Genomic DNA, 25,556 nt, shown 5'->3' with positions numbered 1-25,556 from the left:
TTTGGGGACCCCAGGAGTTTGCACCACCAGATTAGGAGATGGGATTCCTCAGTGAGGCCTAGGGTGATGAGAAGAACATCAGGGTCAGGAAGCCCTGTGTTGGTATAGGATGAAGGTCCCTGTCCAAAAGCAGAGTGCAGAACTCCTCCTATCCGTGGGGCTTCCCAGGCTGGCTGGCTCTCTGGCGTGATTTTTGCGGGCTGATGCATGTGGGAAGATGGCTGCTCCATGATTCCTTCTGTTGCAGGGAGCGGATCAGAACCACAAGTGCTTCTCCAGGAACCCCTGCCTCTCTGAAATTGTCACTTGGCAGGGGTCGGTCACTGCCACGGGTATGCCAGCACCCGTACAAACTCCTGTGTCTTTGTCTTTGCAGGTACTATGGATTATCTGTGTGGTTCCCTGATGTCATCAAACATCTGCAGTCGAACATGTTGCCCATTGAAAAGATCGAGAGAGAAAAATTTTCAAATTTCAGTGTTAACTTTACAATGGCAAATCAGTTGCACATGGGAGCAGAGTACGACAATGGCAGGTCCAGAAACTTTGAAATAACTTAATCTGCTATCTGTTCTGAAAAAAGTCTTTCTTCTTAGCCTTTGCTGCATGGAAGCATGCACCGCTGTTTGCTTGTTTGTTTTTCTTAGTTTGTATATAAGTCATTTTCAGACTGAATTTAAACACTTCCAAACGGGCTTAAAAAAAAAAAAAAGGTATATGTGTATCAGTCCTTGACTTAAAACTGCTTCTGAAACTGCTGCTTCACATTTGTGAAGTAGCGGAATTAACTGGTATGAAAAGAAAATTTAAAGAGACCCTGGAAAGTAACAGAAATAAGTCATGAGAGAGAAGAGGGAGGAGTACAAGGCAATAAGATGGTTGATGGTGCTACTTAATTCAGAGAAGAAATTCGTAGTGTAACATGATGCCCGTCTATTACCCCTGAGAAGGGGGACCACTTTCAGAAGCCCTTCCTTCTCCACTAGGCTGAATCTGGAAGTGAATGTTACATTGTACCAGTAAGACTTTCCCTTAAAGAACAGAAATGATTCCCCAAAGTTCAGGGCTTTGAAAATACAGAATGAGTTAGCAAAGGACTTTTTTGAAGATGGACTCTGGAATGCCTCTTGGTATGCACAGAGAACTGGCTTAGGAAGGTGGTTCCAGCACATTCTTTCATGGGGGGAAAGGAATAGATGAGGTCATTTGTTTCTGTTAGTTGTCGTCTAGGTAAATAATGGCTGGTGTGTGCTCCTGATGGCTTAAACATTGTTCTTAGGAAATTGTCCCAAAGGCAGATATGGTAAAAGTAAAAATTTTTAAAAACTGGACCAAGTTTTCCCAGACAAAACCACTTTGGAAGGATGAGAAAGAATTCTGTAGGATACTTAGGGTTTATAAGATGAAAGGGAGAATTATGAAGCAGGAGATAATTGTTTAAATTGGCAATTCCACACAGGGCTTAATCCTCATGCAGGCCATGTAGGATCACCTTCACTCTCCCACATAAAATCCCAACCCAAGCCTGCGCTTGTCTTTCCATGGAAACCTTTGTAATGGCAGGGTAAAAATTTACTTCATTGATTTTTAAAAGTGTTGTTACTCCATTAGACATGTCTGATATGTTTGTGTCTTTGACCTATTTTAAATGATGCTGGTTAAAGTTCTAAGCCAACTCTTTGGTCACCACCACCAGTTTTTTACATTAGCAAGATAATTATTAGCCATTTTAATAGTATTAAAATTCCTATAAAACATATATATTTATTTTCGAAGACGATAGAATTTTTATTGATTTTCGTTTGTTTGTCTTTCAGGGAAATGAGAAATGCCGCTAGCTAATTCATTTTTTACAAAGAACTTTCCTATTCAATACCATAAAATGGCATCTCTCCTTAATGCCATGGTACTGATCTGGAATAGCCTCTGGGGTAGACTGTCACCAAACAAAGCGAACAGTGTAGAATTGTGTGTCTTATTTGCTAGCACTCCATAAAAAGAATGCTCCTAAGAGCACACAAAAAACTGACCACACTGGCCACCTCCGGGCAAAAGAACTGGGAGGCTTAAGGTTGGCTGGGAAAAGATTTATTTTATCCTTTTTCAGTGTTTTCAATTTTGTACCTTGTGAACTCTGTGTATATATTATCCATTCATAGAAAACCTGAAATTGTTTTCCATTTCTAAATTCACTTCTAGTTCAGAAAATTGATAATATTCCTAAAATGTGCCATTATTGGGACATCTGGGTGGTTCAGTTAGTTAAGGGCCTGACTCTTGATTTCTGCTCAGGTCCTGATCTCAGGGTTGTGAGATCAAGTCCCGAGTCGTGCTCTGCCCTCGGTGTGGAGCTAATTTCAGATTCTCTCTCCCTCCCTCTCTCTCTCCTTCTGCCCCTTCCCTGCTCACTCTCCCTCTCTTGAAAAAAAAAAAAAAAGTGCCATTATTTACCCTTCTTTAATGGCTAAATTTATGGCTTAGGTGGATTTACTCTTGACCCCTGGAGTAGAGGTTGAAATGAGATTACTTTTTAAGAAGGTGTTGTGTTAGGCCACAGCATTTTGAGCCGACAGATATCATCAGGCATTAAGGTGAAAACAATTTTGGAAGTACTGAAGAGGGTATAGCTTTTAAGTCAGTCAGCTTGCTTGCCTGGGAGGCTCAGACCCTTTCTGCCCCGAGTGGTATTTGGTGTAATAACTTATTCTCCACTTGAACAAGCATTCTCCTCTCAGTGCCTGGCTAAGTACCGATTGATGATCTCTTAATAACGTACCGAGACACAATGATGACTATCGACCCATGTCTTCTGGGAGGCCTTATCAACACAGACAGATCTGGTCATAGACTCTTTTTAAGATGTTAGCATCATCATGACTGTTATTATCTTCACCATCTAGAACCCCCACCCCCCACCCCTTGCAGCATTCAAAAAGGTATCTGAGCAGGTTTCATCATTCTACGCTTTCCCAAAAAACAAGCAGAGCTCTCATCACTCTGCTTGGTTCAAGGAATACCAGTTGGCTTTGACAAGAAAATTATTTATGGAAATGAGGGTGACCTATGAGTTTCTTCCTTTCTACCAGCCCTGAGTCAATCATTCCTCATGTAAATGAAGCCCAATTCTTATTGTTCTCTACCAGAAATCCCTACAGGAAAATGAAGAAGCCTTGAATTTTTAGCTTAGGAAACAAACTTCTGTCAAAAGTGAGCATGGGAGCACATTAAGTTAAAGCCATTAACCTCAAATAGAGAATTTTCAAATAAAGACATATGATCAAGAGCAAGAGGATAGGATTGAAAAATAAGAAATTGGTAGCCTCTGTTAGCATTCAAACTCTCTACGTTCATTAACATACCCTACAAAATCTTTTGCCAACATTGCAAAAGCTAAATGAAGTTTTTCTGAATGCCATCTCTTCTGCTGGAAAATAATATAGGTGAGCCAGGAGATAGCCAAAGGACAAGCTGCGTGAAGAAGGGGGGTGGGAACCTAGAAGATCCAGAGGCTAATGTCTTTGTGGAGAGTCCATAGTGGGGCATCAGATCTCTAAACCCATTTGACTTTACTTTGAACCCTGATGGACACAGTCATTGATAAGAATTTGTGTGTGTGTGTTTTGGGCAGATTTCTAGGGATGAAGTTCAAATCTGTAACTTTCAAAGACTCACTTTTTAAGGCCTGCGTCTTTGAGGATGTGACTTCAGTCAACACCTACTTCAGGAACTGCACATTTATTGACACTGTTTTTGACAACACAGGTAGGTGTGCTCCTTCGCCCTGCCTGGGGCCACTTCAAATGGCCCAGTTCTTGGCAGAAACCTGATACCCCTGTGATAGTGTGGGCAGAGGCGTATGGGGAAAGTAGATATTAAAGTATAAAGGAATGGGTTTCCTTAATCAGATTGGATCATGGTTAAGCTTTTATTATTTCTTTCTGTCAGATTTAATGCAAATAGGACTTGCTGAAGTTCCAAGTTAAAAAAAAAAATCCTTGAGGTGCCTGGGTGCCTCAGTAGGTTGAGCGCCTGGCTCTTGATATCAGCTCAGATCATGATCCCAGGGTCAGGATCAGGAGGTCCCAGGGTCAGGAGATGTCAGACTCTGCACTGAGTGTGAGGCCTGCTTAAGATTCTGTCTCTCTCCCTCTGCCCCACACCCACCCACTCTGCTCACATGTGTGCACAATTTCTCTGTCTTAAAAAGAAAAAATACCTTTGAGTAATTTTTTTTTAAGATTTTATTTATTTATTTGAGAGAGAAAGAGCACACAGGTGGGTGGAGGAGCAAAGGGAAAAACAGACTCCCTGCTAAGCAGGAAGTCTCATGCAGGACTTGATCCCAGGACCCCAGGATCATGATCTGAGCCAAAGGCAGACCCTTAACTGACTGAGCCACCCAGGTGCCCCTCCCTTGAGTAATGTTTGAAGAAAAGAATTGCCCCTCAGTTTGTTTATAATCCTGGCTTCAAAATTTGATGTCTACTTAAGTGATAATGCCTGAACTGCAGCAAACAGAGATGGACTATGCATGGCTATATTTAATCAGATAGTTTTTTGTCCAATCCTGGTAATGGAGTTTGGAAAACTCCCCAGGGGAAAAGAAGAGGTTGGTGGGGGGAGGGTACTGATTGAGCACCTACCATAGGCTGGTTCCTACTTTCCATCATTAGACACTCATTATCTCATTTCATGACATTATCTCATTTCATGAGATAATAGTGAAGACTTAGAAAAAGTAATTTGGCCACATTCGTAGATCTGGTAACAGCTAACATTTGAGACCAGCTTCATCTGATTGCCAAGCCCATGCTTTCCCACCCCTGTACTTGGTGTGTCTGTCCTATGAGTCCAAAATAACAGCCCAGCACAGGGAGGAATATAGCGCTACCTTGGGCCAGTGCTGCCTTCTTGGTGTTCAGACAGGAAGCAGCTCTGCCCAACTCCCAGTGAGAGTGGAATCAGGTTTTTTTTAAACAGTGCTTTAACTGCCTTCTAACCCATTCAACTCAGAAGCCAGCTTTTTAGGCACGTTTTGATCAGTAAGGGACAATAACGGTTTTGATTCCCACTGACTTTTAGCAGAACCCACCATTCCTTTGCACCTCTCCTTGGATAGATCCAAGCTCAAGGAAAAAAAAAAACCCAAAACAGTGAATGCCAGTGACCTTCCAATAAGGGTAACTCTTATTCCTTTGTGTGTTCCTCCACTTTGACCTCAACTTCTACATTCAGCCTTATGGGTCCAACAAAAGGCTGTTCCTTCTCTTTGCCTCTTAGTCCCATAAAATAGCAATGATAAGGCTGATTCATCTACATTTTGAAACAACTTGTTTTTGTAGTTGTGGTATGGAAGCTATCAGTTCTATAATAATAGTACTTATGTAACATGATAATTAGAACAAAGTAACATTATAAAGGAGTAAGCAAGTAATATAATTAGCAATGGCCAACCAGAAAAAGTCAGAGGATAACTAGACTCTAATATATTCTTTTATTCAACAAACCTATCCTTCATTCAGCTACTTTGTAATGTGAGGTTCTAGAGCAGCCCCTGTGTGTTGGCCAGGACCTGAAGCCCTCAAGTTTACAATACCATGTTTCTTTTTCTGAATTCTTGACTGGCTTTCTTCGACTGGGGCACAAGTGTCAAGAGCTGATGAATGTTTTTGTGTCCACAGATTTTGAGCCATATAAATTCATTGATAGCGAATTTCAAAACTGCTCATTTTCTCACAACAAGACGGGATGCCAGATTACCTTCGATGATGACTATAGTGCCTACTGGATTTATTTTGTCAACTTCCTGGGGACATTGGCAGTGTTGCCAGGGAACATCGTGTCTGCTCTCCTGATGGACAGAATCGGGCGCTTAACGATGCTAGGTATGTGCTTGATTTTATGTAAAATAAAAGAGCTGCCCTTGCCGTCTCTGGGGAGCCTGGCTCCCACTGTACTCCCTGCCCCCTAAGGGATTTGCATCCCACAGAGATGAGGAGAAATCCCTTAAGACCCTTCATTAGGACTAAATCTCAGCAAAAATTATGCCTAATTACATTTCATTTGAGCAGCTCCCATGAATTAACAGACTGAAGAACTAATTATGTGTGACTGATGTATATTCTTCCCCTTAAGTAGCTGAGTAATTGACGATATGCATTTCCTGCTCGCTGTGTTCAGAAGGCAGTTGGAAAGGCAAACCTTTATACAGGTGAGCCTACCTGTACCTGAGCTGTTGGAGTCCAGACCACAGCCTCCCCGTGGGATTCAGGTTTGCTGAGAGATGACAAGGACCAGGATTATTCTTTCTAAGATGGCAGGAAACATGGCACCTTTTTGTCTTCATCGTTGGCAGGTGGCTCCATGGTGCTTTCGGGGATCAGTTGTTTCTTCCTCTGGTTGGGCAGCAGTGAGTCCATGATGGTAGGCGTGCTGTGTCTGTATAACGGATTGACCATCTCGGCCTGGAACTCTCTGGATGTGGTCACTGTGGAACTGTACCCCACAGACCGCAGGTATGTTGAAATGGGCCTCTAGCAAGAGGTGCTCTGAGCTCCTTGGGACCCCTGAGAAGTCATAGAAAAATAAGCCGAACTGTCATTTCCCAAAGGACATGAAAATCCAAAAACAAACAAACAAACAAACAAAAATACCTGGTTTATGAGGTCATAGTTTTCACTCATACATTTTAAAAAGAAAATGTCAGGGAATGTAGTTGCTAGTAGGAATAAGTAATTGGGCAGTGAAACTAGTGAAGACATTTACTTGTGTCTTGGTGTCATGACTTGGTTTGTTGGCTGACGGTATGAGTAGCCCATACTGAAGTCATGAGGGGAAGGGTTTGGACCACATTTTCAGGTCTTGGACCACATTTTCACTAGCTAATCAGTCCTGAGAGGACTCTTACTTTCCTTTGTAAGTGTCTGCATGAGCTCTGTATTAAGCAACCACAGAGAAGTCTCTACACCATATCTCTTGACCTTCCTGGGAAGGTCAAGGCCCAAATGTCTTGGGAAAGCGCAACATATTTCCAGTTATAACAACAACAACAACAACAATGATTGCTATTAGAACAAAGTTATGCATCAGTCCAATGTGGAGATAAAGACTTTGCATCTTATATCAGAGAATGGACAAAAAGTTAGAGTTTTGGGGTCAAGCTGTAGCAGCTGAATAATTAAAATAATAAAAGCCCTGTTTTTCCATTTGACATGAGTAAAGACCAATGGCCTTTGCCCTCTTTTATTTTGTGTATACTTTGTCACCATGGAAACCCTCTGTGCTGAAGTATGGGGTCAGTATTTTCTGAACTTGGAAATGGAGGAGGGATTTTTCTAAGACTATGCAGAAACATTTGGGATGAGAATTTTCAATAACATCTATTACTGAGCTTATTGGAATGCTATAGGAACTATATACCCATCTCCCACAGAACATCTCAAACTCTGACAGATGTGTGCTTATCAAATGTTCTACTAGGCCCTCAGTGACCTCCTGCTGAGTATTTAGGCTCTGAAAGGAACCATATCCTCCAAATACAGCATCTCCGTTATTCATTCAACAAACATTAATTCTCTTTTGTGAGCAAGCTCCGGGGGTAGATGCCACAGGCCTTGGGATGAGGGTGCTGCCAAAAAGAAAGGAAGGAAGGAAGGAAGGAAAGAAAAGGAAAGGAAAGGAAAAAAGAAAAGGAAAGGAGGGAAGGAAGGGAGAAAGAGAAGGAAAGGAAAGATTAAGACAATGCAGTATCCAGTGAGCATTATTTTATCAACCTTCTTCCTGCAAATAGGGCCCAGATGTGGATTAAACTATACATTTAAAATAAACCCCTTAAAGGGGGCGCCTGGGTGGCTCAGTTGTTAAACGTCTGCCTTCAGTCAGGTCATGATTCAAACCCTGCATGGAACCCAGCATTGGGCTCCCTGCTTGGCAAGAAGTAGGCTTCCCACTCTGCCTGATTGTGTTCCTTTTTTCACTGTCTCTCTCTTTCAAAATCTTTTAAAAAAAATTTAATAAAATAAAATAAACCCCTTAATGTTAAAGCAAGGCTATGGCATAGCCAGATACCTTTTTCTTATCCATATAAGAGTTTGATACTATTTTAGATGAATCAGCTGCTTATCCCTCTACCAGAATGGATGAAAGGATGAATATTCTTCTATGGTAAAATCTGACTTAAAAAACAAAAAACAACAAATTGGGCACTTTCCTCCAATGAGAAACATGGGCATGCTGTAATTCTGTTGTTAAAATTTGATATAATTCCAATGACAGAATTTGTTAGTAAAAACAGAAATTGCTATTTGTGTTTGTTTGCTATTTGTCTGCCCTAAGAAGCAGAGGATAGGACAGAACTAAATGTGTACAGATTTTAGTAGGAGACATGGCTGTGTGAGAGAAAACAGGGATGGAGGAGAAGTCTGGGCATGCTACAGGGAAGCCTGGACCCCAGGGAAGGAGTGAGGAAGGACAGTAGGGGGGACTGCCCCCCACCTCCTCTGGCAGTCTCAGGAGAGTTTGGCAAGACGATGGGGGAATAGAGCCGCTGGGGGTGCAGGGTGACAGCATCTGCTTCCAGCAAGTCCTGTGTGTCCCAGGAACCGGCTAGCAGTAGTACTCCTAACATGTTCAGTTATTAGAGCAGCAAAACGTGGGGATGAATTTCTGAACTCAGTAGCTGGGGCAGCGACTTGGATGTCCACAAGGCATACTGCAGCCACAGATATGCTGGTGGACATTCTGCAACTCTTACACAGATGTGAGTAGATAACATGCAGGAAGTCAGTTTCCTCAGTGATGGAGAGCTAACTGGTCCTTCAGAGCTTTTCTGCCAGAGCCCTAGTGGGAGATCCAGTCCCATCTCTTCTGTTATAGGCAAAAACTTGCTCTCCTGTGTCTGCCATGCTCCCCTGGGCCACAGAAGGAGTCTCCGTGGATCTCTGGCTTAGCTCTTAGAGGAAAACCCCAGTGGTGCTGAGTGCAGGCATCCTGTGGCCTCTTCTCCCCATGAAAGAAGAAAAGAATACATCTCAACAGGAATTCTGACTAGAGGTGGTGATATTTCATATCAGAACTTTAGCACTGCCAACTCCTAGCCCAGTTTCTGGAGTCTCCTTAATGATCAGAATAAGACACTCTGATCCCAGGCCCTGAGCTAAAAAAAAAAGTAACCTAGAGAGCCAGTTAACAGCCAGCTCCTATCAAAATCCCAGTCAGCGGCACCAGGGTGGCTCAGTTGGTTGAGCATCCAACTCTTGATCTGAGCCCAGGTCTTGATCTCAGGGTGGTGAGTTCAAGCCCCACATTGGGCTCCATGCTGATTTTTGTTAAAAACAAAAATCAAAAATCCCAATCAAAATTATTCTATTTGGGGAACATAATGTAAGGTATAGTCTAAGCGCTATGACAGTTGAAATCTACATTTGTCAAACACATTATAGATTTTACTTCTTATGTTATGCCTTTGACTTTTACTGGGGGCTACATTTGCCTTTACTGTGAAAACCCCAAGGAGGACAGGATACCATGCATTACAGTGCACACTTCTCTCTGTGCAGAGGCTGCCCCCCCAATATGCAGGGAGCTCTAGGGCCCCCTTCTGAGAAGTTGCTCTGTCCCTTCCTTTCATGTCATAAAAATAGGTAATTCTTCACATTTCATTCTCCGTTATGCAGGGAGGAGGCCTCTCTCTGCTAAATCTGCATGGTCTGGCTATTTGCTTTGTTCCTTCTCATTCTGATTTACTCTCTTTTATTCCTATTATATTATTTTTTTTGTTTGTTTTTTATATGCTACCCTAATTTTTTTCCTAGAGAGGCAGGAAAGTTCAAGATTAAAATTATACATACTGAATAGCTCTTTCCTATGCTTAAAAAATGAAACCAAAAAAAGCTATAAGCACTTTTTGTAAAAGAAGGCTCTGTTTTTCTATTGAAAGAATAATATTTCTCAATATTATACTTCTGGCCATGAGATGTGGGGGTTTTTCTTAATTTTCTATAATTCACAGCAAACACCAGCTGAATGTCCTTCAATTTAACTCAGTTCTGACACTATTTGCCTGGTGACAGCATCAGATGCCACAGGTTAAGAGCTCAGTTCCCACAAGATTGTCCCCATTGCAGATGCCAAACACAAGTTAGGTTATCACCTGCACTTCTGACTCACTGGCCATAAATTGGAGTTCTCATGACCCTTCCTTGAGTTTGATCATTTGGTTGGCTCATAGAACTCAAGGGAATATTTATTTACATTTACCAACTTTTTATAAGAAGATATAGAAAGAGCCAGGAAGAACCAGATGGAAGAGATGCAGAAGTGAGGTATGAGAGGAGGGCGAGGAGATTCCATGCTCCTTCAGCTGCAGGACCCTCCAGTACTTCCAGTGTTGACCAATCCGGAAGCTCAGCATCTTGTTCAAGATTTTTTTATAGTCCACCCGGCCATGCCTCTCACTCCTTCGCAGTTCCAACCTCTAATCACTTGTTTCTTCAACCCCCTCCTGAGGCTTTCTAGGCACCCCCCAAGTCATCTCATTAGCATAAACTCAGGCACCATGAGAAGGGTACCTTATGAATAACTGAAGGCATGCCTCTCACTCACATTTTAGGAGCTGGGAACCAGGACAGAGACAACATGTATTTCTTAGACTGTACCTTTCTACTGTGTCAATGTCACTATAATTCTTTAGCCTCAAAAGCTTAGCATCAGAGTAAGCATAACACAATGATGGCCTGATGACATTTCAGCTTTTCTCCCAGGTTAGAAAGATCATGGACAGTAATGGCACCTGATAATTTGAGGGGCACAGAAGGGGATAGAAGAACCCTCACAAACACACATTTTAGTTGAGTCCTTATAAGATGCAATTTATTTATGGAGATGTGAGGAAATCAATTTTTTGGATAAAGCTTGAGGAGTATAAGGAGTATAATCTTTGATACTCTCTCACACCAAATATATGGTGTCTTTTCCAACACCAACCAATTCTCCAATTCTAACTCTACGTGGATCTGGTATCAGATCCTGCAAGTTAAAGAGCTCAGTCACACAAAACTGTCTCTATTTCAGATCCACTCTGCAAATGGGGTACCCAGGCAACTCACACTTCTGCCCAGCCAACTACATATTTGTGACTTTCCACAACCCCAAAGAGGTTGGACCATGTTTACTAGACAAATAAGTACCTAGGGTGAGGCACAGAAGAGTCTGAAGTGCATGAGTCTCTGTTCCGGTGCAGTTAGGGCACACCACCATCCGCCTTCCATGGGAGTGCACTCACCAGTCTGCAAGCTCTCCAGATTTATAGAGGTTTCATCATGTAGGCATGATCAATTAAACCCTTGGTCATTGATGACTGAATTTGATCTCCAGCACCTCTCCCCTCCCTGGAAGTTGGGGATTGAGTAAGAGGTTGAAATTTTAACTCTTTCTACACACGGTGGGTTATTTCCAGAGACCAGCCCCCATCAAGAAGCTATCTAGGAGCCCCTCAAATTAAAGCAGAAATGATATGAAGTTTTCTGTTATTATGCAGAAAAGCTGAGGTTTTAAAGACTGATACAACTCAGTCTTACCTGGAGCAGATGAGGGCAGAATTGCTGCTCGGGGAATTCTGAAAACATGTACTACTTGTTCAGAAGGTGGGAATCTAGCAATCTCAATGTTTTTCCCTATAGATGAGGTGTTGTTTCCTTTGGCTGCTTTCAAGATTTTTTTCTTGGTCTTGGCGTGGATTTCTTTGGCTTATTATATTTGAGGTTTACTCTGCTTCTTGGATCTGTAGGTTTGTGTCTCTTGACAAATTTGCAAGGTTTTCAGCCATTTCATATTTGAATATTTTTCTCTTCTTCTGTCTGAACTCGAGTGACATGAGTATTAGACCTTTTGTGATCATCCCAAAGGTTCTTGATGCTTGGTTAATCTGTTTTTAGTCTATTTGCTGTTTCTATTCTTGGAAACTTTCTATTATTCTCTTCCAGTTCACTAATTATTTCCACTGACTCCTCCATTCTGCTGTTGAGCCCAATCACTAAGCTTTTTTCTATTTTTTCTATATGTTTTCTATATTTTATGTGTTTCAGGTCTGTTCATGATTGCTTATTGAAACATTATTATCATGACTGCCTGAGAATCTTTGTCAGATAATGCTAACATCTCTGTTATCTCTGGGTTGGCCTCTCTTAATTGTTGTTTTCTCAGTCTGTTTGGTATCTTTCCAGTTGTTCTTAGGAGGAGTGATAGTCAATTGAAAAGCTGTCTTCCTGTTATTGTATGAGACCTTAAATCTCTTGTAAACCTTTAGTTTCTGGACACCTGCCTGTGGGGAGAAACGGGTGCACTGCTTTATTATTGCCAGGTGGAGGTAGATGTCAAGTGTACCACTCTACTGACATCCATGAGGCTGGGTATCTTCATTATTGCTGGCCAGCAGTGGAGTTCAGGCTCCCCTCATGATCATGATATGACGGAGGGAAAGAAGGAAGAAGGGAAGGAGCTCTTTATTGGCCAGCAAGGGTGAAAGTCCCAGCTCCCTTCTCAGCCTCCTCTAATACCTCTTCAGTGACAATATGGAGTCACCTCATCACAATTTTGTGAGGGTGGAAGTCAAGGGTCTCTCCTAGGCTTTTGCTGGTGGGTCTAGCAGTTGGGCTATAATTTTTCTTATGTTCATTTGGAGGAGAGAGATTATTATCTAAACATTCTCTGTCTGTCTTGTCTGTCCCATCCTGGTCCTTTGACTAGAGAGAACAGGGTTTGTTGGGGCTTTTTAAATAATCCGTAGCTGGTGATATTTCCACATTGCCATCTTCAGTCCTGAGTCTGAGATCGATGCAGCAAAAGAAAATGCAGGCAACTCCCCACCCCAGAGTCCCTAGCTCCTCTGCCTTTTTTCTGTCTTTCAGAGTCGTCTTATGTTTGCTTTTTGATATCTAGTATCTTTAGCTATGGTTAGGAGGAATGCTCATGAAAGTATGACTGCTCCATCTCCGTATGAGTTTTAATATTGTTCACTTACTTACTTAACCTTTTTTTTTTTTCTTTTGAGTGCCTATGATACAACCATGAATAAGCCATCTGTGGTCATTACTCTCACAGAGCTTGCGGCAAGTGAACATCAGGTACAATAGAATGAGGTCAGTGTCATTGTGAGGGAAGTACCTGGTGTTGTGAAAGCAGAGAAGAGGGCTTCTTGAAAGAACTGACATCTGACATCTGAGCTGAGACTGGGAAAAAAGTAGATGAGAGCTGGGCAAAGAGATGGAGAAGGAACATTTCAGTCAGATGACATATGAAATACTATCTGAAAACCTCTGGAGGTAAAAGAGTCAACAGAGGTAAGCAAGGAACAAATCAGGAAGGAGCTTGTAAATTGCATCATCCTAAGGGTGATGGGGAGCCTTGAAGTGTTTTAAGAAGAAGAGAGACGAGATCAGGCAAGGTCTGGTTTACTCTGGTGCCCAGAAAGGAGGCAGGAGGACCGGTTAAGATGCTGAAAATAGTAATGTGAACTAGAAAAATGTGGGTAGGAAAGGAGCAAAATCAACATTCAGCATGTTCACGGTATTTAGAGATATAATAAACAAAACTTCATGGTAAGTTAGATGGTGGGGTAAGGAAAGAGATCATCAGAGATGATTCCAGTTTCTGCTTGTGCAGTTGAGGGGATGGTGATGGTCATTTTGAGACTGGGACAAGGAGGGAGAGAGATAGTTTGGGCTGGGGTCAGGAAAATAATAAGCTGCCATTGTGGACATGTTTGGTTTTCATATGAATGTAACATTGTCTGATAGGCATTTGGATAATTTTATCTGGATGGCAGAAAGACACCTGAGCTGGGGATAGAGTGTTCGCTCACTAATTCTTTAAACAGATGATTTTAGAATATGTATCATGTGGCAGGAATTATTCTGGTTCTTGAGGTAGAGCAGTGAACAAAACAGACAGAAAACCCTGGCTTGATAGGGCTTATGTTCTACTTGGGAAAAGACAGTCAATAAGTTAAGTAAAGTAGATATATCAAATGGTCCTAAATGCTATAGAGAAAAATAAAGCTACATATGGGCATAGAGAGCATCAGGGTCTGGGGAATTATAATTATTAACAGGATGGTCTAAGAATATGCAACTGTAAAAGGTGACATTTGAGCAAAGATGCAGGAAGATACTTAGGAAGAGAACATTCCTGGCAGCAGCAACAGTGAATGCAAACATCCTAAGCTGTAAGTGCAGGAGATCAATGGGAGGAAGGGCAAGAAGCTTGTCACATTGGAGCAGCCTGACCAAAGAGGATGGTAAGAGGCAATATGTCAGAGTAGACATGAAGGACTTCAAACTTCATGAAAATCCATGGGAGGGTTTGGGGCCAAGTAACGACATGATCTCATGTATGTTTAAAAGGAGAACTGGCTTTTGTGTCTGATATACGCCACAGACATTGAGGCGGCTGGGTGGCTCTGTTGGTTAAGCAACTGCCTTTGGTTCAGAAGTCCCAGGATGGCGTTCCACTCAGCAGGGAGTCTGTTTCTCCCTCTGCCCCTCCCCCACCATGCTGTGTGTGTGTGTGTGTGTGTGTGTGTGTGTGTGTGTGTCTCATTGTCTCTCAAGTAAATAAGTAAAATCTTTAAAAAAATATACTACAGAGGATCTGAGGTGGAATCAGGGAGAGTAATTAGGAGTGCACTATAACAATTCTCATAGGATACAGTAGTGCTAATGGACGTGGTAAGAATTGGTTAAATTCTACAAATAAGTTGAAGACCAACAGGCATTGCTAAAAGATTGGATGTGAGGTATGGGGGCTAGGTGGTGGGGGGAATACTCAGAATGAACTCAGGGGTTTTGACCAGAGCTACTGAAAGGCTGTGGGGGTGCCTTGGCTGAAATAGGGAAGACCGTGTAAGAAGGAAGTTAAGGACGAAGTATCAGGAGCTCAGTTTTGCTTCTATTAAGTCTGAGATGCTATGGAATATCCAAATGGAGATGTCAACTAGGCAGTTGCATGTATGAGACCAGAATTCAGAGAAAGACCTGGGTGTAAGGTAAAAATTTGAGCCCTTTCAGGGTACAGATAAATTTTAAAGTCATGATGTCAGATGACACCATCAAAGGACAGCATGTAGGTAGAGAGGAGGGGAGTTTGAGGACTTAGTCCAGAGACACGGAAGAATTCAGAGGTCTAGCTGATGAGAAGTCAGGAAGAAAGATTGAGAAGGAGCTAGGAGTGAGATAAGAGAAAAGGCATAAGTTGGGTCCTGGGAGCACAGTGAAGAAAGTAGTTCAGGAGGCAGTGATCAGGCATGATAGATGCTGGTGGTGGACCAAAAAGATGAGGGGAATTGATGACTCAAATTGAGGTTATGGGAGCAACCAAATTACCAGCGTGACAGTAAAAATAGGGTCCTGCTGACTAGTATCACAGCAAAAGTCCAGTGGCCAGACTGCCATCCACACAACAAGTGATCCTGAGGGAAGCCCTGGATTGACCTACCTTGAGCTTTAGTGGACCTCTGCTCCCCAGACAGGGCTGAATCCGCAGGTGGGAGAGAAATGACCCCATGTGTAGAGACAAGAGGACCTTCGGGACAGTCAATGAGTGTACACATGTGCATGTTTGAAGACAAGCAGCCATCCCTCTGTTCCTCTGCCTTTTTGTGACATCACTCTTCTGGCTCCTGGGCTGGTGACAGTATGTGGACTATAGGATTAGAGAGGCCTGGCAGGTAGTGCAAGGCAAAGAAAACAGAAAACAGAGGCATTCAGAAGAATGTGTCTGAGAGGGCAAAGGGACTCTTCTGGGGGGTAAATCCATCAAGGTAAGCAGATCCAGAGTCACCAGAGCAGGTAATAATAGAGGCCACATGATTAGTATACAGGCTAGAAGATAAGGAGGGGTTCTGTGGGCCAGAAACTCAGGCCAGGAGAATAGAGAACAAAAACCCAGCCTGTCCACACGTGGTCAAGGAGGTAAGAAGGAGGAGGCATCATCGCCTTGCAAAAATGAGGCCTGACACCAAGGAAAGGCTGCATAAGTTAGAATTCTCTGTACGCTCTATGCTTAGTACAATGGGACAATGATAGCGCAGCTGATTCTCACTCATGTTCATTGGACTGACTCTTGCCCAGGGCCAGAGCGAGCTCAGATACAGGCAGGGGCATTAGAACTCACTGCATGGGACTTGGAGGAGAGGAAGGTGCCTCTCTGTTCTCACACTCACCCTGGCTGACTACCTCCATCTGATCTTCTCTCTTCATCCCAACTCCGCACTGACAGCGGGGGATCCTTGCAGAAGCTGGCTTCCCAACAGCCCCGAGCATCTACCGCAGTGACTAGGGCTCAGTGGTCCATGCAGCATGCATCTTCCTCCAACTCGATTCAGAAGCGTGACCTTGAAGGAAGGAGTAGTACTTGCAGATCTGCAGGGATCCCTGCTGGGAACTGGGAATGGAGGAAAAGCAAACGGAGTTGAGCATGTGTCCATGAGGCTGGGAAGTCAGGACAGCTTTGAAAGCATGATAAGGGAAGAAATGGAGAGCAGAGCAAAATGATGGATCTTTGGAGTGTGAGCATTACTGAAAATACAAGTTGCTGTATAGTATTTTGACAGCTCTAGCTCTAATCATCCCTACATGCATCAGCCCTTGTCCTGTGTCAAAAATAAGCAGGGATCCCATTATCTGTAATGGAAACAATGGGCAACTGATGAGAGATTCTTCTAGTAGATGGGAAATAGGACAGCAGCACTGTGCTGGAGAGAGAACAGATTTTCCCAGCTTGCAGAAATCTAAAAGGGGGCCCCACCCACTGAACAGACTGGTCCAGGGGAGTTTCCTTTTTCTACCATTTCTCCACACCCAGGTGCTTCCACCATCTAAACTGTATCAGTCCTTCTTGGATTGGGAGATGCCAACACCAGACCCCATCCATTTACTGAGTTCAGTCAGGGCTGGTTGGAGTCCAGCCCCTGTATTCTAACAGTGAAAAAAAAGAATGACTTTTCCCTCATCTCTTCGAATCTTCAAAGAGTAAGCAATATGTAATGATAGGGTGATCTGGATTTACCTAGGATTTGTTAACCCCATCCTTTTGCTCCCTTCTTTTCCTCCCCTCCTTGGTTAAGGTTTTAGACCACCTGAAAATCCTAAACATAGCCACAAGATGTAAGAGACACATGCACCGGGTCATTTGGGTTCTCAGTTCCGGCCTGTCATTCTGCGTCCGGGTGGTGACATCCTACTGCCACCCTGTGGGGGTGACAGAGCTCCACTGCTAACACTGCCTGTATCCTTACAGCCCAGTGGCTGCCTGTGACCCTTTCTCTGTGGAGCTCAGGGCAAGGAGCTCCCACCTTGTAAATGGTGAAACCCAAGCTGTCCCTGAACCAGCAGGTCTGTGTCCTGGGTATTCATCCAGCAATGTGCTCCTGCCTTCCGTGGCCACCAACCCCCTGCCTTTCCTCCCCCTTGCACATAGTTTCAGACATGACCTCAGAAAGCATTTGAGAGTCAAACTGATTGTTCCCACCACCTGCTATTCCCTGGTCGTCCTGGGCAGCTGCTGCTGTCACCCAGTGCCATGGGATACTCCTTTTCCTCCGTGAGCGAAACCAAAGCATCCTCCCAGAATTCTACCACCCAAAGCCCCTCTCCATGAGGACTGTGTGTGTTGAGACAGAGTAGTTCCCCATCCCCTCCCCAGGCTCAACCCTGAAGGTCTTTAATCCTGGATCTCATAGTGACTAGCTGTGTGACCTCAGGGAGACCACTCAGCAAAACTGTTCCTCATTGGTTTGAGATACAAAATGATGACACCCTACATCTGTGGTTATGAAGATGAAGACCTCATTTAATTTTTTTTGAAGATTTTGAGATGAAATATTCTTTCAACTTCTCTTGTCTAACTTTTCTATCATTTCTACCTTTATAGACCTTGTCATTGTATTATATATGTCTCTGTTTTATGCAACCCGAGTCATTCTGGCCATTCAGGCAATGTCAGACCCTTTTTGTCTCTGGCAGTGAGAAGTGGAGTGGGGGGTGGGTGGGAAGTGGATGTGTCTATCACCCACCACCTCTCTCCAAGGTGGAGTGTTACAATGGCAGCAAATTCTACCAAATGTGTGCAGACAGGCACAGAAATGGTCCTACAGCCGGTTCTTGACCCTAGGGAATGCCATCTCTCTCCCCTTGGGGACTAAACAAGCCTTCACAGGAAAGGGCTATGGGACCATCATGACTGACATCCAATAGCAGGACCATCAGCATTGGGGCTGGTCAGGCCTTTAAGTGTTCGGGTACAGGACCAGTGGGCTCTAGAACCTGCAGTCTCAGCCAAGGGTACCATTCCACCCGTTTGAGGTTGCTGGGCTGGGAGGATGCTTGCTTATCCATGGTGCTACAAGGACAGAACATTCTTTCCAGTCAACTGCATATCAACCACTCCTATCACCGATAAAACATTGTCTCTGTGTGCATTAACAGACTTTCTCATGCAGATTTCTAAACTGATGTGTAAAGCCCTAAATAACTTTCTCTGGCCTGATAATTCCTGATTAACATGTTTTAAATTCTAGAGTGTAGAACAACTTCTCTTTGTACTGAAGTGCTTTTAAAGCAAATTAGCACCAGGACACGTAATGATAGAATGGGAATGTGTGTATTTGTTTAGTATCTGTTTCCCACTAGAATGTGAGCTCTTTCAGGACAGGACTTCATTTTCCGTATTTATTAGCATAGCTCTAGGTGAATGGGAGAAAGCGAAGAGAAAGGGATGCCTTTTAAATTCTCCTGGTTATGGGCTACAATTTTTCCTCCTCATGTGGGATCTAGCACTGCACGCATCCTCCCGCATCTAGGTAAGCCTGTTAGACCTGTTGTGAGTGAGAAGCATTCCTCTTGCCTTCCGTCTGGCTGCCCTCTGCACCCCTTTCCACTTCCGCCAGCCAGAGCCTGTGACCTTACGATGCTTCAGCCTTCAGCTCCCCCTTGGCCACACAGCACTGCCTACTGGAAAACCCTCCTCTTCTTCACTTCACCTGCCTCCATCAGTGGTCAAGTGGAGTCCTGGCATGGCAAGAGAATAGCTTAGATCAGTCCTTTAGGCTTTCTGGAGCTTGGTTTCCTCGTCTGAAAAATGGAGGTGAGTCAGGCTCTGTGCTGAGGATTTAGGTCATCTCATTTAGCCATATGTGATCGTCACTCCAAGCCTACAAGAGTAAGGAGCCTTACTCTATTTTCTAGAGAGGAAATGAGGCATAGAGAGGGGAAGAAACTTGCCCCGGGTCACTGAGGCTCAAACCCAGCTCTGTGACTCCTCGGTGCTGCTCCCAGCACGGATGTACCTACCCCTCTCCTAGCCGGTCTGGGTGGAACTCTGGGAATTGGCTTCTAAGAAGCTCACCTGGTAATTGGGATATCCAGTCATGTCCGCAAATGCTGGTCTTGGATGAACTCTAAGTGGCTTCCCAGTGCTTGCTTTCATTCCATCATTATCTGCTCTGGCCCAGGTGTTCAAGGACTTCCTACTTCGCCTCATCCCACACAAGGAAGACACAAAGACTTCCATTAGGGCCTGATGGTGAATATTTGCATATCAACAGCACAAGCAATTGGAAGACCCTTGGTGGGGATGGGGATGGGGATGGGAGGAAGATGGAGGGCTACTGTGGGCCCAAGGATTGCTCTTAGCTCACAAAAAAAAAAAAGTCCTTCTCTGCTTGTATGTACAGCAAGGCCTGCTACAGTGCTCTAGGCGCCATCTTCCCAGGTTAAGGAGGACACATGAAGACCACACACATATACACACTACTTACTTGGATGAGACAAACTTTCTTTTTCTTTGACGCTCAAGAAAGTAACTGAATTCAGTTTTTTCTGACTTAAGAATGTGAAGTTAGAATTCTATCCTCTGAACCAGCAAGAGGATAGACTGGAATCCATAAGTAAACATGGCCTGACTAAGGCCCATTAGGATGCCCTTTACAGAAATCTGCTTCTAGCCTATTTTGAAGATGTTAGGAAATTCCTTAGTTCCTTCTACAAGAAACTTATGTGTCACTGTGCCTATCCTAAAGAGGCACTGGTGAATGAACAGAAAGTCTCTCCAGTTCTGCCCTAAAGATTAGGCTGAATCCAGACAAGCAAACCCTGAGCTTATATAAGCCGATTCTTCGTGGGGAAGCAGGAAGAAGGAACTCCTTCAGCAGAGAGAACCTCCATGGCTGTCCAGAGTTCAGCCTGCACAGTGGCTACATAAGAGTTGGAAGAGAAAGAAATGATTCAGGTTCCGTGAGAAACGGATTGCCTCTGGGAGAAATGAGCTGTGAAAAGTAGTGTAAATAAGAGAGCAGGAGCAGGGATGGGGAAGAAAAGAGATTGGATGAAGCCTTTGCCCCAGATTCTACTCCTGGGCGTCCCACTTCGCCGACCCCAATCATATCATAAACATTTTCCCTCACCTGCATTACACTGCCTGGTACTTCCTAATGAACACATCCAAGAGAATGAGGTCTTGAATATGAGGGTGTTCGTTGTAATAGCATTCATGTTCCCCCAGTTTGGAAAGCTCCTAACTATCCCTATGGTATGGTTACAGATATAATGGTTATATGCCTCATCATTTCATTTTCAACAAAACATAAACAACATGAAATGGTTTTATTAATGATTGGGGGGGAAAGCAGAAGCAAAACTGTATAAATCCTGTGATTTGTAAAAATAAGAATATGACTGGAAGCACACTAAAGGGAAATCAGAAATGAAAACCATGCTTTTGGGAGGTAGAATGGATGTTTTGCTTTTGTAATTTCATGTAGCATATAGTAGTAAATCCAGATCAATTAAAAAATGCCGTTATCTCTGGAAGAATCCAGGGTTGTCAGCCCTGGATACACCTTAGAGGCATGCAGCACCGTGTTCTAATAACTATGCAGGTGATAGTATGCGCCCAGCTCTGAGCAGCCCTGGGTGAGACTCTGGTCACACAGGGCCATGCAACCTAGTTCCGCCAGATTGCTCTTCTGACCCCACCTTAAAACAGCTAAGGAAAGGGGTGCCTGGTGGCTCAGTTGCTAAGTGTCTGCCTTCGGCTCAGGTCATGATTCCAGGGTCCTGGCATCAAGGTCCACATTGGCTCCCTGCGTGGCCGGGAAGCCTGCTTCTCTCTCTCCTGCTCCCACTGTCCCTCTCTTGCTGTCTCTCTGTCAAATAAATAAAATGTTAAGACCAAATAAAACAGCTGAGGGACTGGGACACTTGTTTGGGCGGGGAGGCACGCCATTTGTTGTGCAAGAAGCCTTTGTGGGGATGTCTAAGACAGACTGAGTGGGGTACCACAGAGCTAAGTTAGAGACATAGAAGGGTGTTTGGAGAGTCAGAGAACACCTTTGTGCACATTCCGTCCTTCACCTGGTGAACTCCTCTTGCTCCTTCAAGATGAATTCTCTTCTCATCCCTCCCCTCTGAGGAGTCTTCCCTCAGTGTCCCCACCCCACCCTGAGATCACCTCTGATCCCATGCACCCCTGTAGTATCCTGTGGCTAGCTGTACTACTGTCCTGAGCATGTTGTGTTATCATGATCTTTTTGTATCTATCATAATGCAAAGGGAACTTGGTCATATTAATTTTGGGCTCACTGGTGCCTAACGTAGTGCGTGGCACATGAAGCTTAATGATCGTTAAATGAATAAATACACAGAAGAATGTATAAATTAGGACTATAGAAAGGACCATTTTGCTTCTTAGGCAAATATTCAAGGGGTTTCTAGTGCTCTTTGCATCACAGTCCAGTAGCTCAGATGGATTCAGTGGTGAAATAGCTTTTTTAGATAAACCTGAGAAACGTGCCATCATTTGTAATGCTGTTTCCATGAGAAAAAATGAAATTCATTTTGTGCTTTCAAGAGCCAACTTCTGGATGAATCCCTAGGTCACAAGTTACAGTAGTGCCTCCTTATCTGAGGTATCCTTCACTCCGTTTTGGTGACTCATGTCCCCCTCCGGTCTGGAAGCAGATGAGCCTCCCCCTGACACAGCGTCAGAAGGTCAATGGTAGCATAATAGCACGTCCCAGCACCTGCGTCACTCACCTCACATCATCTCCTCATGTAGGCATTTCCTAGTCTTATGCCGTCACAAGAAGTGTGAGTGAGGACGGGGTACCTGACTGGCTCAGTCGGGGGATGCATGGGACTCTTTATCTCAGGGTGAGCTTTGTGAGTTCAGGCCCCACACTGGGTGTAGAGATTACTTAAATTATTTTAAAAAAAGAAGAAGAAGAAGGTGAGCTCAGTATAATATTTTGAGAGAGAGACCACACTCACCTAACTTTTATTATAGTATATTATTATAATTGTTCTAGTTTATTGTTAGTTATTGTTAATCTCACGGAGCCTAAATTTAGAAAGTAAACTTTATCAAAGATACACATATATAGGAAAAACATGTATATATAGGGTTCGGGACTACCTCTAGTTTCGGGCGTCACTGGGGGTGTTGGAACATCTCCCCTGCAGATGAGACAGGGCTACAATATTGCCAATTTAAGAACTGTCTGTACTTGCCAACATGCTCCTTGCTGAGACCTTAGTATTTCTTTTCTTCTTCTACCAATGAAAATACAAATGAAAACAAGAAGTTTTCAACTTCTACCAATGATCTAAGTTGTCCAGAAAATGTTACTTCTGCAAGTTTAAACAAAGGGAATGTTTCCATTTTGTCCCTTAAAAGACAAATTCCATGAGCTGAGTCTGGATCTCCCCCATTTCAGGCCTTTTCAAAATGAACATCTAATTTATTTTCCTGATTTCAGCAGTCAATGGGACAGAGCCTTCAGCCAGTGTTGGAAACCATGGCTCCCAGTGGCATGGCGCCCATCATGTGCCACATGGCCTAAAAACTACTATTATTCAGCGTCCCTTGCTCTTCCCAGGAGCCGCATAAAACCCAGTGCAGCTGACCTGCACTGAAGTCAGAAAAGTGAAATTTAAGAAAGAGGCCAAATGTGAGGGCAAAACTTTCCTCACTCTATGCAGGATGGTGCCAGTGGTTTCCTTTTCCCAGCCTCTAATCCAAGCTAAAAAATGATGTAAATGAACTGGAACCCACTCAGTCAGTCCAGCCTCAGGAGGGATGCTCTCGTGGCCACACCCCCAGCAGCAGAGTGAGCAGCTCTCTGCACTAGCCCTGGGTTCTCACACAGAGGGGGTTAGTGGTACAGGACAAGGCCACCATGATAATATGTGGAACAGGGCTGTCAGGGTCCCAGGGTAGTGTCTGGGGAAAGAATTACCATGTAAAAGAGTTAAGTAGCTTGAGCAAGAATTGAAAACAAAGGATTCTTGCTGGAGAGGTAGGGGAACAAGGGATGGAGTTCACGGAAAGATCACAGATCAGTTCATTCTTTCTCCTTGATACTTGTTGGTTAAGAGAAGGCATGGAACATCTTTGGTCTGAAAAAAAAAAATTCAGTAGCTTGTCCTGCTGTTGAGAAGTCAGCAAGTCAAATGGTGAGCTCTGCAAACTCTGAGCTCCCACCCTCAAAGGACTCAATGAGCATGGGGTGACTTGTAGTTTGTGTGTCTCTAGAAGTTCATGGCTTTCCCTTAAGTAAGAGCAAGGGAATAAATGAACACAAAGTTTACTTACTTTATAAACAGACAACCAGCAAGGGAGAGCTACTTTGAGAATGATTTTGGTAACACAGCTGTGTGTCTGATACATGGGAAACCATACCCTGCAGCTCACAAGTATTAGAAGAAATAAATTATTTATCCAAGGAAAGGATGGTCACATTTTCTCGAATGCCAATGCTAACTTAAGGGGGCTATATGCTTTGTATCCATACCAGATTTTTTGTGTAAGGAACTGCCTCTACTTGGTAAATGAAGATGGAGAGTCATAGAATATAAAGATTTGATTGTTTGGGTTTGTTTTTTGTTTTTCTGTTTGTTTGTTTTTTTTCTTTTTTGACGCTTCAGACACCAGATGCTCCCAATACGTGTCTCTTCAGTGCTATCCAGAAATCTCAGAAAGTTGTCCATACCATAAGAAGACAACCAGACGTGTTTTATACACTGTTCAGAGTTACAGCTTGGGAAAATACAGTTATTTTAACCCAGCTATAAACTCTGCTTGGGTCATTCTGCAGTTTCAGCACCAAGAGACTTCTTCCTATGGAAGAATGTTTTCCTCTTATCAGCACGGTACACATTAGCCATTTTTCCCACACCGATACAGTTTATCTTACTACCAGATGATGTATTTGGTAATTTATGAGCCTAGAAACTGGAAACTAAAATGTGGTTTAAAAAAAGTGAAGGAGGTCAATCTGAAAGGCTCCCTACTATAGGACTCCAAACATCTGACATTCTGGAAAAGGCAGAATTAGAGACAGTAAAAATGTCAGTGGTGGCTGGAGTTATTGGGGAAAGCGGAGGAATAAGTAGGGGGAGCCCAGGGACTTTAGGGCATTGAAACTATGACTCCTATGATACTGTAACGGTAGATACATGGCATTATACATTTATCAAAGCCCACAGAATACAAAACACAGAATGAACCCTGACATAAACTATGGGCTTGAGTTAATAACAACATACTAATCCTGGTTCATCAATTGTAAACCTGTGTACCACACTGATAAAAATAGAGGTGCAGGGTGAAGGGGCATATGGGAACTCCCTTTGCTTTTCACTCAGTTTTTTCAAAAACCTAAAACTACTCGAAAAAAGTGTTAACGAACAAACGGAGTTCAGCCTCATGGCCTATCCCTGAGGTGGGGAAGGCAGTGGATGACGACGTCATTCTCCTGAAGTCTTCCGCGGTCCCCAGCATGTATCCTCCAGCAATTTCATTTGAAAATAACTCTCAGTATATTAAATCTTATTTTTCTAGTGGTCATTGCTATTACTAGTCTCTTTATTTAAAAACAAGCCAAAAAGAAGAAGCTTATAAAATTAGCTTACACTCTTCTCAAGAAGTTCCTGTTGGGGCGCCTGGGTGGCTCAGTGGGTTAATCCTCTGCCTTCAGCTCAGGTCATGATCTCAGGGTCCTGGGATCGAGCCCCACATCTGGCTCTCTGCTCAGCAGGGGGCCTGCTTCCTCCTCTCTGCCTGTGTCTCTGCCTACTTGTGATCCCTGTCTGTCAAATAAATAAATAAAATCTTTAAAAAAAAAAAAAAAAAAAGAAGTTCCTGTTTTTCTGTCAGAGATTGTGTTACACCCCTTCCACATTCCACACAGTTGGTAATTTTGCCACACTGCCGAGACCTGCTTACTCTACCTTCTAGGTGTCTTGGCCAGAACGAAAGTTGGCGCTTGCTACCTCCTTTTAGGTCTGTTCTGACCAGTCACTGGCCCTGGACAAAATCACAGGCTGAGTTCTATAGGAACTCAGCATAATCCTCTCTGTGGTATGGAAAGGGGGGAAGGGTGGATAAGAACCACAATGAATATCTATCCTCTGTAGAAAATGGCATTAGGAACAGCTCAGATAGTGATGAGTAGTTGTGACTTGTCGAAGGAAACCCAATACTTACCCATTTTCAGATCAAAGGAA

At 43.5% G+C, this 25,556-nt stretch overlaps 1 protein-coding gene across 1 annotated transcript in view; it reads left to right on the top strand.

The window, feature by feature from the left end:
- Positions 1-25,556, top strand: part of SV2C (synaptic vesicle glycoprotein 2C) — a 212,120-nt gene that overhangs the window by 178,264 nt on the left and 8,300 nt on the right. Inside the window, exons 9-12 of the mRNA XM_044266808.1 lie at positions 377-535; positions 3,629-3,762; positions 5,682-5,885; positions 6,356-6,515. Of these exons, the coding sequence (XP_044122743.1) occupies positions 377-535; positions 3,629-3,762; positions 5,682-5,885; positions 6,356-6,515 (657 nt within the window). The remainder of the gene's footprint in view (positions 1-376; positions 536-3,628; positions 3,763-5,681; positions 5,886-6,355; positions 6,516-25,556) is intronic.

Source organism: Neovison vison, chromosome 1, assembly GCF_020171115.1.
Source record: "Neovison vison isolate M4711 chromosome 1, ASM_NN_V1, whole genome shotgun sequence".
Classification (NCBI taxonomy): Eukaryota; Metazoa; Chordata; class Mammalia; order Carnivora; family Mustelidae; genus Neogale; species Neogale vison.
Note: the sequence above shows the minus strand (reverse complement) of the source record. Positions and strands in the feature narration are given on the sequence as shown.